The 13956-nt window shown below is 44.3% G+C and overlaps 2 protein-coding genes across 4 annotated transcripts in view; one reads left to right on the plus strand and one right to left on the minus strand.

Moving 5' to 3' along the window:
- Positions 1-9337, plus strand: part of LOC115025287 (uncharacterized) — a 72837-nt gene extending 63500 nt beyond the window's left edge. Inside the window, 10 exon segments of the mRNA XM_029457384.1 lie at positions 3474-3653; positions 3912-4112; positions 4360-4539; positions 4766-4998; positions 5461-5590; positions 5723-5854; positions 5966-6175; positions 6177-6210; positions 6319-6396; positions 7898-9337. Of these exon segments, the coding sequence (XP_029313244.1) occupies positions 3474-3653; positions 3912-4112; positions 4360-4539; positions 4766-4998; positions 5461-5590; positions 5723-5854; positions 5966-6175; positions 6177-6210; positions 6319-6396; positions 7898-8055 (1536 nt within the window). The 3' untranslated portion in view covers positions 8056-9337.
- Positions 9338-10129: 792 nt separating this feature from the next.
- LOC115025397 (protein FAM92B-like) overlaps positions 10130-13956 on the minus strand; it is a 5427-nt gene continuing 1600 nt past the window's right edge. Inside the window, exons 2-10 of one of the 3 annotated variants that reach the window (XM_029457599.1) lie at positions 13124-13202; positions 12797-13031; positions 12653-12721; positions 11639-11740; positions 11529-11534; positions 11311-11415; positions 11100-11213; positions 10723-10923; positions 10130-10623 (exon numbers count right to left, since the gene is read on the minus strand). In XM_029457599.1, coding sequence (XP_029313459.1) covers positions 10432-10623; positions 10723-10923; positions 11100-11213; positions 11311-11415; positions 11529-11534; positions 11639-11740; positions 12653-12721; positions 12797-13031; positions 13124-13202 — 1103 coding nt within the window. In that variant the 3' untranslated portion in view covers positions 10130-10431. Of the gene's footprint in view, positions 10627-10722; positions 10924-11099; positions 11214-11310; positions 11416-11528; positions 11535-11638; positions 11741-12652; positions 13032-13123; positions 13203-13956 lie in introns of all 3 variants that reach the window. The other 2 variants (XM_029457598.1, XM_029457597.1) reach the window with 2 other exon arrangements.

A 13956-nucleotide genomic window follows, 5' to 3' on the forward strand; every position in this document is an offset into this window, starting at 1 on the left:
CAAGTGAAACACAGACGGACCCAGGAGCAGAGGAGGACTGCCCTGTTGATGAGCGGGGCTGCTGTGATTGATGGGTGTCCAACATGGCAGAAGCAGAACACAGGTACAACCAGGAGGAGAGGGAAGATCGTTGTGTGAGAATGTGTGCATTGTGTACATTTAGTGTCATAAGAAAGATGTAAACAAGAGGAATGTGGTGTCCTGTGAGCACAGCACTCTGTAAAGGGTGGGTTCATCAGAATTGTACAATTGTTTCTCTCTCATACCTTGAGTAACTATAAATGCAGATGGTTTGAACCGTCCAGGTTTTAAAATATGTCTCTGTGATTCCAGTCTCCACCTCAATGCAGTCTAGGATAAGGCTTATGTTATTCTGTGCTTTACTAATTGTCAACAAATTCCATAAAAAGACCCAAAGCAACAATGAGTTAGTCCGTCTCTCAATACTTTCTGACTTCCCTGACCTCTCTGTGGCTCGCATCTGCACATCTCAATATCGCTCAGTATTTCCCTGTAACAGCTGGACACTGTGGTTTTTAATAAACGTGGTGTTGGAGAGAACATCAAGGTGTACGTGGGATGGGCACGATGAAGCTCTATGGCTCATAGGAATCAGATATATCAGGCTTTGGATACACACACACACACAACACTTGTTATAGAGATGCATTTATTGTTGGGTAGGTTCTGCACATGGGATTTGTTGATATATATAATATTGCTAACCTTACCCTTTGAAATAAAACAGCAGAAGCTCCTGTGTTAGTGTGGATAACCTACAGGACACACTCTCATATGGACTATTTCTTTGGTATGAAGTAATCTGAGAAAATACATTTATGGTTTGGATGATCCAACCCCCTTTGAAAGCAACAGTAGTATAACAGGGGGCTTTCAGGTGACGTAACACACTGTGCACACACACACACACACACACACACACTCTGTGGACACCCTGTTACAGCGCCTCATCTCTTAGATAATCACAGGGTTACACTATGGGTTCATTTGTGTGCTGATCTGACCTGCACATGTTATAATAACATTTGAATGTAACATATACTGAGTTTACCATGTGACCCATCATAGTACCTCCCAAACATTTTGTATCTGCTTTTATTACCAACTGGCATTTATTTGTTTGTTTACTTGTTATACCTGCTGTTAAACACGAGCCACTTGTTTTAGTTGAACATGCACTAAGACCACAAACTTCTGGTATAAGTTCTAAATGACTTTTGAGGGATGACACTGTAGGTATTGTAGCAGCAGTTGAAGTGCACAAAATAAAATGATTAAAAAAAGACAAATCAAAGCTTAAACATGTTGAGGGGCCTTTAGTCGAGACTGGCACCAAAGCCTGTAGAGGAAGTGGATATTATGGGATGTTCATGTTACTGTCTGTAGACAACTGGTACCATTCAGCAAGTATCAAATCACTTACTGCAGCTTTAAATCATTTATGAAAATGAACCCACTCTCCTTTTGTATTGCTAATCGGCTGCAGGGGAAACACCTCTGTGCTGCATGTTGTGGCACTCTTCCCCCCCCACCCTCACATGGGGAGACCTTGTTACACATTGTCACTTGTTTATTTTATCATGAAGAGCATCACTTGAATACATCGGTTGGATTTACATGAGTGAAATAAACCAGCTGTTACTAACCATCCTCTTTGGTTTGAAAATGAAGCAATGTCCACCTTCATTGTCTTGTTTTCACTTTTATACGATTAGAGTCCTGACGAGGTGAAATTAAAATAAAGAGTTCTGTTATTGGTGTGGCACAGACTTCATTAAATAAAGAGTAATAAAGGTCCTACATGTGTTTCTGAAGGTGTAGATGCTCATGTCTGACCCAGACGAGGCCTGTGTGTGCCCCACTCAGCTGCTCACATTAGGCTCAGGGGGCACAGCTGCTACCATAGTGACCCTTAGTCATGCTCTATGAGCACGGTCGTGATGCTTGACCTGGTTACAAGAAGCTGTCTGCTTACTATCATAACATTTAATAAGAGGATTGTGTGCTGTCATGTAGTGAAGGAGCATTCTGGAGAGAAGGGCAGCAGAGAGGCAAGATGGTGTGGGCGTGTTGCCTAGCAACAGCCACATCTTCTGTTTTTCTCATCGCCATGATGGATCAGTGGAGCTAAGAGCCAGATCGCAGAAAAGAAATCAAAGGACTTTGTCTTTAACAACACTGATGAGGTAATGTGAAAGACGTCCAGACGTTCTCTTCTGTTCCTGAGACAGACCAACCTGCTGAGAGCAGCTGCTGACGGGGGCCGGCAGGGTTTGTGTTGTCTCTGCAGGAATGAGAGGCTGAGCAGCATAATGGATGGCCTCTAGAATCTGGGGCCATGTTGATGCAGTAAAACTGGCGGTGTTTACGACGCGGTGTGAAATATGACCACTGCAGTGTCTTCATCAATAACACTGGCGCCATGTCCTTCTGGTCTCACACGTGCTCTTCCTGCTTCTGTATCTCCGTGTTAGTCCACGTTCACCTCAGCTTTTCAGTGATTTCTCATTCTTCACTCGTACTTCACAGCAATCGATGTCTGCTGAACTCTGCCCTGCGTGTTCGCCCTGATCAACGCCTACTGATGAAGGTGGAAGGCACAGAGTGACCCGTGTGCTGAATAATGGGCCTGCCTTTGACCTCATGCCACTAAATACCGTTTCTGTGTCCCAAACTCATATTTAATACCAATTCTATCAAGTAAACATTTTTTACCAATGTTGGAAGTGCATTGCTTTGGCAGTAAATTGGCTCGCTGAAATAAGTTACACTTACAATTTGTACCAGGAGGAAATTGTACAAAGTGTGCAGTGACACAGTGTGACTTTAAAAAGGCCACAACTGTCCAAATGTTTTCTTTTGTTTTCCAAGCTGTTAATGGTGTCAGCTTCTTTATTTCTGCTATGCATTGCATTGTGGGACAACAGTGTCCTTCAAAAACCATCCTAAAAATCTAATGACCAAGAGAGAGTGACATGGTGATAATAATATATATTTCTGTTATATGTTAGTCGTCTTCAGGCTGACGTTCCCCCGATGACCTCACTATGACATCAGGGTTATTTTCCTGTCGAAGCTCCTCCAGAGCCACAGAGACCCTTTTAATATGGTCCGTGAAGGTTCCTCACAGTCATGTTAAGATTTATCACTTGGATCCTATTCAGTCAATCCATAGTGTCCCGAGTTGACACTGGTGATCCAAGCACCACCATGAGGTTCACATTTAGGGCTTTTAGTTCATTCATATTCCTCTCTGTATGAATTGTAATAACTTTAATGATCCACAAGAAGATAACTGGTGAAGGTTTGAAGATGAAATAGTAAACACTAAACCGCATCCCTCGTTTAGTGGCTGGTTGTTGACTCTGGATATTCATTGTATGACTAAAAGTACAACCATGACATCACAGCACAGTTTGACCTTTGACCCTCCTGTGGTGCTTCCTCTGCAGCTCATCAGTGACGGCAGCGTGGTGTATGCAGAGGCCCTCTGGGATCATGTCACCATGGACGACCAGGAGCTGGGCTTCAAGGCCGGCGACGTCATCGAAGTAGTGGATGCCACTAACAAGGAGTGGTGGTGGGGTCGCATAGTGGACAGCGAGGGCTGGTTCCCTGCCAGCTTTGTACGGGTGAGACAAACTCTATTACAAATTCAATTACCAGCCAGACGGCATTTAATTGCACCGTTTGATTAATGACTGCAGCTGCTGCAATACAGGCACACTGAACTCAACCTGTTATCAATACTTGTGTTTCTTTTAGTGGCTTAAACAAACATGCTATGTTAGTGCACACAGGGCTTCAAGCAAGAAACACACTTCAGCTTATCAACTGGGGGAAATCAAACTTCTTCCTGGGGATTTGATCGTACCTTGTGTCCTCCTCAGTTGCGTGTGAACCAGGACGAGCCCATGGAGGAGTATCTGGCCCACTTGGAGGAGGCTCAGGGTGGGGAGGAGAACCGGGCAGGTCTGGGCTTGTTGCTCGGACCTGGTTTACCCTGCAAAGAACAGATGAGGACCAACGTCATCAATGAGATCATGAGCACAGAGAGGGACTACATCAAGCACCTGAAAGACATCTGTGAGGTCTGGATCCAATCATGTGAAAACATGATGTCATGTATCTCTGCTTCATATCACAAATCTTCCACAGCTAACAGGGTCTGATGATCTACTGCAGCACAACACTGGTCCGCTTTGTCTAGGTTCTGACAAAGGTTGTAAACTGACTATAAAATGGATGACTCTTAGTATTATAACGTATTTATTCATATGCTGTGTTTTGTTCTACATGTGTTGCTTATTGTTCTGATGGTTTCTCTGTTTCCCTCAGGGTTACATCAAACAGTGTCGCAAGCGCACAGACATGTTCACTGAAGAGCAGCTTCGTACCATCTTTGGCAACATTGAAGAGATCTACCGATTCCAGAGGAAGTTCCTGAAAGACCTGGAGAAGAAATTCAACAAGGAGCAGCCGCACCTCAGTGAGATCGGTTGCTGCTTCCTCGAACACGTAAGCTGGGTCTCAGAAGTTGAATCCAGAGAACTTGCAGAACGCCTTTTTATTTCCGCAGTAGTACTTCAAGACTTCAAAACTATGCACACAAAAGTTAGTTTCAAAATGTTTTTGCTTTAATGTCAGAAGTCCTTCTTCCAGTACTGCGAGTGTGTTACCCTTTGACTCTGGGTTAATGGTGTTCTTGCTTCTAACTCTTTCTCTTGTTGCCTTTCTTGTGTAGCAAACAGATTTCCAGATCTACTCAGAGTATTGCAACAACCACCCCAACGCCTGCGTCCAGCTCTCCAAGGTCATGAAGGTCAACAAGTACGTGTTCTTCTTCGAGGCCTGCCGACTCCTCCAGAAGATGATCGACATCTCCTTGGATGGCTTCCTGCTGACCCCAGTTCAGAAGATCTGCAAGTACCCGCTGCAGCTGGCTGAGCTGCTCAAATACACCAACCCACAGCACAGGTGACTGCCAACTCTTCACGTGTCCCCGCAGGCTGCCAGGGTTTCTGCTCCACAAACCTTGTCAGATAATAAATCACACTTTGGAAACATCTTTCTTTGTTCCACGTTGCTCTGTGTAGTTATTGTGTATTGTGTATCATTTGATCAATTCCAACAAATGTGCCTGATTAATAAATGATCTTGTGGCATCTCAGTTCATGTTTGTGTTGGTTCAGATTCAGTGACTGCACCCTCATTAGTGCATAGAGCGTGTTATTTTATATCTTCTTACAGTCAACACATTCCATTCCCCACCCTGCCTGTGGCACCATTTCTCCTGAGGATGTTAAAAACAGGGCTCAGGGTACGTTCATGTTCGGTTTGGGTCTTTTCATGGAATGTCTTGACTATAAGAACAATACAGAATATCATCCTGTAAGCTTCAGCTTTACACACCGACTCATGTCGCTCTCTGATCTTTAGGGACTACAAAGATGTAGAGGCGGCCTTAAACGCCATGAAGAATGTGGCCAGGCTGATCAACGAGAGGAAACGACGCCTTGAGAACATCGACAAGATCGCCCAGTGGCAGAGCTCCATAGAGGACTGGGAGGTGTGGCAGGAAGCATCTTTGTTCTCAGATGATCCATCACTTTGTACGGCAACGAGCTGGGTAGCAACTTACAGCTGTGTGTGTGTGTGTGTGTGTGTGTGTGTGTGTGTGTGTGTGTGTGTGTGTGTGCAGGGAGAAGACGTCCTCAGCAGGAGCTCTGATCTCGTCTTTTCAGGGGAGTTGAGCAAGTTGTCCCAGCCTCAGGCCAAGAGTCAACAGAGAATGTTTTTCCTCTTTGATCATCAGATGGTGTACTGCAAAAAGGTGACTCGGCATGTTTACGCTATTTTATGCTGATGACAGATGAAATTGTGGATTACTTGGTTCTTCTCTTGTAAAGGATTCCCGGCTGAACTTGCCTCCTTATTATTGCAGGACCTCCTGAGGCGAGACATGCTGTACTACAAGGGTCGGATGGACATGGACCACATGGAGGTGATAGACGTGGAGGATGGAAAGGAGAAGGACTTCAACATCAGCGTGAAGAACGCCCTGAAGCTGCGGTCGCTGGCCGGTGACGAAATCCACCTGCTGTGTGCCAAGAAGCCGGAGCAGAAGCAGCGCTGGCTCCGAGCCTTCGCTGACTGAGAGGATCCAGGTCCAGCACGACCGCGAGACAGGTCGGCTATATGCACAGTTGATGTTCAAATTTTTGATATGTGACACTGAGCTTTAAAGATAAATTTGACTTGACTTCATTGTGATGGTATTTCTTTTCCTCCTCGCAGGATTCTCTCTCACGGAGGTCCAGAAGAAACAGGCCATGCTTAATGCCTGCAAACGCCACCAAGCTGGGAAACCCAAAGGTACGCACCCAAGGGTTTAGAGGAGGATTGCACGAGTAGTTGCACCTGCAGCACCTGCAGCACCTGCAGCTGGGTGTAGTAGTCTCAGTGCAGAGTTTACTTCCTCTTGTTTTTTTTCCTTTCGTCAGGGGATATAATCGCCTCTCTGTGTTACTATTAAGATGTCCAAGCCCTTTCTCCCCTGGGGCCCCCTCACTATAGAAGCTCTGATCTATAATGCATACAGAAGCACTTCTTATTGAAATCGTATGTCACCAGGAACTGTATTCTTCAGGCATCGCAGAATCACAGTAAAGGTTTTACTATGACTACAAATACTCCTTCAGAACAAGACAGCAGAGTCATGACGAGTCCTACACACTCTCTTAACAACATGTCAGCGTTCTAATCGCTGCTCTTTGATTCATGTTAACTGTCACGACTCAACACAGAGGTTTTCACAAACGCATTCCAGTAACTCAAAAAAGAAGAAACCTATTTCCTGGTTGGCTTTTAATATGAAGTGTGTGCAGGAAGTGTTGGGTTTCATTGAGGGTATCTTAACTGTGCAAAGTAGAGGCAATTAATAAATGATTGAGAACATTATGTGTGTTCAGAAGAGGAAGTGAGAGTTGATGCAGCCTGAAGGGTCTGAGTCAACTCTTAAATCTGGTTTTCATGTGTTTCTGCGATTGACAGTTTACTGTTTGCAGCAGTTTGTGAAAACAAGATTGACAGGACGGATTTAAAAGGAGCAAACTGAAAATGGCCGACATCAACACAATGTCTCCCTGAATAATGCAGCGAACACAAAATGGAAACTCAATCTGATTATCAGGCTAAAGCATTTCAGCAGCTCGAGGGAAACACTCCTCTTCTCTGGTTGGTCTGTAATGTGTGACATGCAGGAAGTGTTGAGTTTCACTATATTATAATCCTCTCACTGAGAGGTTAAAGACACTTAATGAATACAGATAGACAGAGGGGAGGGGTGGGTGGATGGAGAGATGGATGGATAGAGAGAGATGGATGGATAGAGAGATGGATGGATGGATAGAGAGATGGATGGAGGATGGAATAATGGAGAGATGGATGGATAGAGAGAGAGATGGATGGATAGAGAGATGGATGGATGGATAGAGAGATGGATGGAGGATGGATGGATGGATGGATGGATAGAGAGATGGATGGATGGATGGATAGAGATGGATGGATAGAGAGAGAGATGGATGGATAGAGAGATGGATGGATGGATAGAGAGATGGATGGATAGAGATGGATGGATAGAGAGAGAGATGGATGGATGGATGGATGGATAGAGAGATGGATGGATGGATAGAGAGATGGATGGATAGAGAGAGAGATGGATGGATAGAGAGATGGATGGATGGATAGAGAGATGGATGGATGATAAAGAGATGGATGGATAGAGAGAGAGATGGATGGATGCTCACTTTCTCAGCTGTGCATGATATCTATGAATGCTGTATGTGATGATAGTTTCTGCTTGTTTCCTCCTCAGCAGTGACCAGACCTTATTACGACTTCCTCCTGCGACAGAAACACCCCTCTCTCCCCACTGCTTTGCCCCAGCAGCAGGTCTTCATGCTGGCTGAGCCCAAGCGCAAAACCTCCACCTTCTGGCACAACATCGGCAGACTGACACCCTTCAAGAAGTAAAGGAGGGGAAAGGAAAGGAAAAAGCTACGGGGAAGAACAGAGGAGGAGAAAGACAAGAGCTCTCTGCTCGTGCCTGAATAGACCCTTTTTAATTATCTCTTTTCTTTCCTACTCGTAACCTTGCCCTAATTGACATACTGATTTATTGTATAGATGAGGATGATTATGATGAAGAGGAGATTATTTTTTGAAAGCACTTTATCGGTTGGTTAACAATCAGACTTGAGAATGGTCTCCTGGAGACACAGAGTGGAACGGGGAGAGTGGACTCTTGCTTAACTTGCTACTACTACTACTACACCTTCAATCAAGCGCCGATTGGTACTAATACTACTACTGCTGTGAGCGAGCGCGGGACTCTGATTGTGCTGCCTCTGTGAAGACGTTGGCTGTTGTGTCATTTATTTCCACTGTTGTATTGTTTTATGATTTCAGATGCCAAGTGTTCACAGTGCCAGGTGATATGTTTTTATATTTGTTTGTTCTGTGTCTGTTTATGGAAAAAGAAAAGAAAAGGGAGCATTGAGAGGGGGGGGGGTCGCTTCCTGTGCTTTTCTCTGTGCTAATGTGTCATTTCAGGAACATTTCAGCTGGGTTTTTAAAAGTGTTTTGTGATCTCCATCCGCCGGGGTTTGATTCTGTCCGTCTCTGGTGCATTTATAGTATTGTGCAAACACTTGATAAAAGTCATGAAATGCAACAAGAAGAAGATTCAACTCGTCACAGATTAAAAGCTTTTTATTCAAACAAAAAGCAGAAACTCACAAACACATTCCTCGAGTGTGATCCTCGACTCCTCCTCTTCATGCCCACCATGTCAAAGACACTTAATTAATAGCCTGTTGTTTTGTTCTTCTCTTTTTTTAAAGTGCCATTTGAAGTGTGTCATGGATGACTTACAATGACATGCATGGATGTGATGAAAAAGTACTGTGAAGAATATTTTTTTATCTCTGAAGAACCCTGCTATATTTAACCAGATTCAGGAACTGAGGTTTCATTTTGCTACTAGGCTGACAGCAACACACACAGACACACACACAGACACAGACACACACACACACACACACACACACACACACACACACGTTCTTTGATCTACCGTTCCTTCTGATAGCCAGTATTCCTGCTCCGTGTATCTGGTCTCCAGTATAATCTAAACAGCCCAGTGATTTCACTCTGTAAGTGCATTCAGTGAGATGTGCTCCTTTCACCTTTATGTTCAAATGTTTTTGCTTCTGACGATATGGAATATTAAACATTCCGAAGTTGACAATTGTGACCGTCGGTTGTGGTGATTTATTATTTTATTTCACGCTGCTACGATGCACACAACAGACACCACGGGGACGCGTGGGCACGTTGGGACGCTGCAGGTTTAACGTCCAGATGAAACTGGCAGCTCTGATAAGTGAGGTTTAAAGACCCACGCTAGTGTTGTTGTTTTAGGTTTAAGCTCCTAAACTACACAACCTGTATTCTTTTATTACACACACACACACACACACACACACACACACACACTGTTGTCTTATTCTGTGATGGATAGTGACTGAACAGACATAAAGTCTTTGTGATTATTACTTTAAAGGCACAATGCACCACACATGTAATCTGTGAAATCTGCATACAGAAACATCACTTTCCTGTTGAGCTGTCAGTCACAAGAGGCGACTTTGATTTACGGTAAACTAGAAGAAAAACGCTGAAAAAGACATCTTTTCATTTGCACACTAAATCCCCACAGATGTGACATCTGTGTGCGTCTCTCTGGAGACTCTCCAGCTTCTGTCAGCCGCAGTGAATAACTGGAGGACAGCAGGAGGCTTCAAACACCTGAGAAGTAGGGCAGTGGGATGAGTTGGAAGGGAAGTCTTCTCTCCTATTGAAGAGCCAGTGACGGACTAACAATACTCAACATTTCTTTTATTTCTCACAAATAAATCATCACAACACCTATTTATCATGTTTGTGTAGAGAACATATACGCTGCATGTATCTAGAGAACACACAGAAAGCACAATTATCTTTCTAGTCGTGTAAAAAAAAAAAAAAGACTTCACGAATCTCAAGGCAACAAAAAAAATACAAAATAAGCATTTGGGTAAATATATATTTTGAAGGTCTACATTATAAAATATAACAACGCATTGCTGTCAGTATCACATCAGAGTCTCATGCTAAGATATTAAACATGGGATTGGAGCCAATAGAAGAAATCCTGATGTTTCTTTGGACTGAGTGTGAATTAAAAGCTTCAGTCAAAAGATTGCTGGCTTTCATCCCTACAAAGACGAGATGTAGATGTTTTACTTTAAAGACAAATGTTACGTTCTGAGTAAATGTGTACGTGTGTATGTTTCCACGCACAGGCTTTTACTTTTTCCATCTGTGCATCTGAGCATATTGAGCAGCATAAGATTGCCTGCTGGAGTGCTGACCCTCTTCTGTCTCTGATTCATAAATCTCCTCTCCTTCATCATCATCATCTTCTTCTTCATCCTCTTCTTCTCCCTCCTCCTCCTCCTCCTCCTCCACGCCTCTCTGGCGTTGTAAGGTGCTGCGTGACTGCTAATCACATAATTTGAGAATGATCAGAATTCGGCCTTCAGGACAGCAATTCAAAATTGATCAGAGCGAAACTGTAGAAAGGATATTGGGGCTCACCCTCCTCACTGTGTCCGGGTACTGGCTGCGTTGTTGTCTGTGGCCTGTAGTAGACACCAGTGTTGACCTGAAGCTTTGGCCTTTGGGGGAGGCCAGAGGAGGAGTAGGGTAGCGACTCATGAGAGGGGAAGAGTTGCTGGTCAGAGTGGTGTCCAGGCGCCCAGCCAGAGAGTTAGACATCTTGATCCGTCCATTGAACAACTATGGAGACATAAAGACAGTGTCAGGTTTATTCCAAGAACAGGATGTGTGTCGTTATTACCTCCTGATCGAATCTACTCTCACACGGCACCACTTTTAAAAACATTAGCTTACTGAGACAGCTAACATTGTGTGACGGTGGGTTTATCTACACAGCTGTCATTAGTAAAATCTACCTCCAGATCCTTTCCAGTGTCCATCTCCTCCAGGTTGTGGCATGTGTGCGCAAAGATCTCCAGGGCTTTAGCATGGAAGAGCATCTCCACTGTGATGAAGTCTGTGAAAATCCTCTGACAAAAACAAAGCAATGCTTGTTGTCAGTGGGACATTAATGCTGTAGCTGCTGGAGAGAGGGGAGGGGGGGTGTTCAGCATGTGTGAGACTGACTTTGATATCCTCCAGTTTCTGTTTCTGGAAGTCTGTGATGCTCTCCTCCAGTTGTCTGATGCTGCGCTGGGCGTTGTTGGAAGCCTTCGAAGCGTTTACTTCAGCCTGTCAGTGAAACCACAGCACACAGAGCGCCTCGAAGTGTGAAGCAGCTGCTCGCAGGGTCAGAAATGTGATGACGCTCATGAGGTCATTATAAAGTCATGTACGTTACTTACCTGAGACTGAAAGTGTTGTCAAGAAAATATTCTCAAGTATAAGTTGCAATTATGTAAATAAACATGCATCATTTAAAACGTGTGTGTGTGTGTGTGTGTGTGAAGGATACGATGCTCTGTCGGTCTGCCGGGTTCCTCAGTCGGACCTTCTCCAGTTTCTGCACCTCCTTCAGCTCTCTGTTCACATCAGTGCTGAACTTCTTCAGATCTGCCTGAATGGGAGAAACACGTCAACAAGTCACAAAACAAAGGCCGCCAAGTCTTCTCATGTCGTGTGTGTACGTGTAATGTCATGTGTGTACGTGTAATATAGTCTCACAAGACAAACAAAAACACTGGTTTGATCAAATGCATAACATTACGTATGTATTCATCACCACCTTCAAGTGTATTTATGGACCAGAACATGCTCTCTTCTACATCTGATATTCTTTTTGAATGGAGAGAGTAACGGTGTAACAAAGGCTTCTACCTAGAGTATTGCATTATGGATTGTTTTTTGCACTGCTGGAGTTTGTTCTTTCTTTAGAGTTTGTCAGCCAAGTTTAACCTACAAAGGTTTCCGGCGGCTCAGGTGACAGGTTTTAATCAAGCTGCCAAGAACTACAGCTGTCACAGATGACAAGGAGCTCAAAAAGACAGAGTGTCAGTGAATGCTACGTGTCAGAGAAATAATGTCAAGTGCTTCCAAGTGCCTGACAGGAGAGTGAGGGAGTTTGTGACTGAAAGCTTTACACAGAGGTGTTACGTTGTGCTGAAGTATTTGAAGTATTGAAGTAATCATATCATACGTTGTGTTTAGAGAGCATGAAGAAATTGAGACTCAACTGGAAAACACATGAATGCTTTTAGTCCTCTTCAGAACACAGAGAAGTGGTGCACTTCAGCCTCTTGTGGCTGAAATGAGTATTACATCAACGAACATGTGACAAACATTATTCTGACAAAAGCAAAACATCACCTGCCATGACCTGTTCTCACCTGCCTCTCGGGGCTTCTGTACTTCCCCCAAAACAGGTGTTGGAAAACGGGGACGTTAACTTATAATGAAGGTCGTCTTACATTCAGGCTGATATGAGTTTCATGCAGATACATCAACATTGGAGACACAAACTGAAACTCACCCTTTTATTCTTCACTACTTCTCCGTAGGCTTTAAGAGGAGCAACAACTCTCGTCTCCAGTCTCTCTACCTGCAACAATAAAGCGCTCATCATGACATCAACCATATGAGTTTGGTGAAGAGAACATGGCTGCATCACTACTACCTGAGCCTGCCTGTAGTCCTGCACCATGGCCAGGTCTTCAGCCAGGTTCTTCAGGCCGATCTGGAGCTCGGGGTCCTCCCTGCTGGAGAAGTCAAAGAGCTGAGCCACCAGCAGGTCTGCCTTGTCTCTGAGCTTGGCTGTCTTCCTGGTGTAGGAGGCCAGCAGGGAGCAGATCTCCCCCAGGTACTTCTCAGCGTCTTTCACCGTCTGCTCCATGCTCTTCACCTGGACATCCCTGCTGGGACACATCAAGAGAAGCGATAGTTGATAGTGCCTCCCTGTTATTGCTCTCTGGATAATGTGAAACATAAAAGCACTGACTCCTACCTGGAGAAGAGGCTGTTCATGTTTGCTCTGGTGTCCTCCTTGCAGCTCCTCTGCTCTGTTTGCCTCGGCTGATTCTCACCTGCACCAGGTAACAGAAAGCTGTTGCCATGGAAATACCAACAACAGATGGCGGATAGTAGATGTGGTGAGGGGGGTGTAACTGATGCTTGTGACCACATGGGGGCAGCAGAGTATTATTAAGGCCATCTACTGGACTTTATGAGAGGTCTTTCTGTCTCTCCCTACAGCAGGGGTGGGCAACTGGCTGCCCTTGTGAGGACACACTTTCACTTTTCCAGGGATGCCCCGTGAAATTCAAGTCTGACAAAACACTTGGCCCCAGGCGGGCCCCCCGAGTGATATTGGTCTAGAACCGCCACTGCAGCACAGCACGGAGCTCCAACAGCAATTCAGATTAATTGTTCCCCAAATCAGAGCTAATTTAACTATTTATTTAAGTTACACAAAAACCACGCTTTATCTGTATATACTGTACATGTTATATTGTTTTATAATATTTTTCATCAATCATTCATTGAAAGGTCATTTTCTAATTAAATAATCCCTTTTCTAAATTAATAAAACATGGGTACTACCGCTAGCATCATGCGAAGTGGCAAGAGAAAACAAGACAGAGCCACGACAGCATCCCTCCTCTGCACAGGTTCACTGCAGCACACAGGCCGTTAATATCAGACTCACTTAATGTGTTCTTGAAAGTGGCTCTGGTGTTTGTTTTAATAACCTGATGGTAAATAGTTCCACCCTGTAATGAGGGACGTCACCATATCAGAAGTTGAGTATATACCAGTGAAGTTCCACGATTCTCTCAA

The sequence above is a fragment of the Cottoperca gobio genome, chromosome 20, assembly GCF_900634415.1.
Source record: "Cottoperca gobio chromosome 20, fCotGob3.1, whole genome shotgun sequence".
Classification (NCBI taxonomy): domain Eukaryota; kingdom Metazoa; phylum Chordata; class Actinopteri; order Perciformes; family Bovichtidae; genus Cottoperca; species Cottoperca gobio.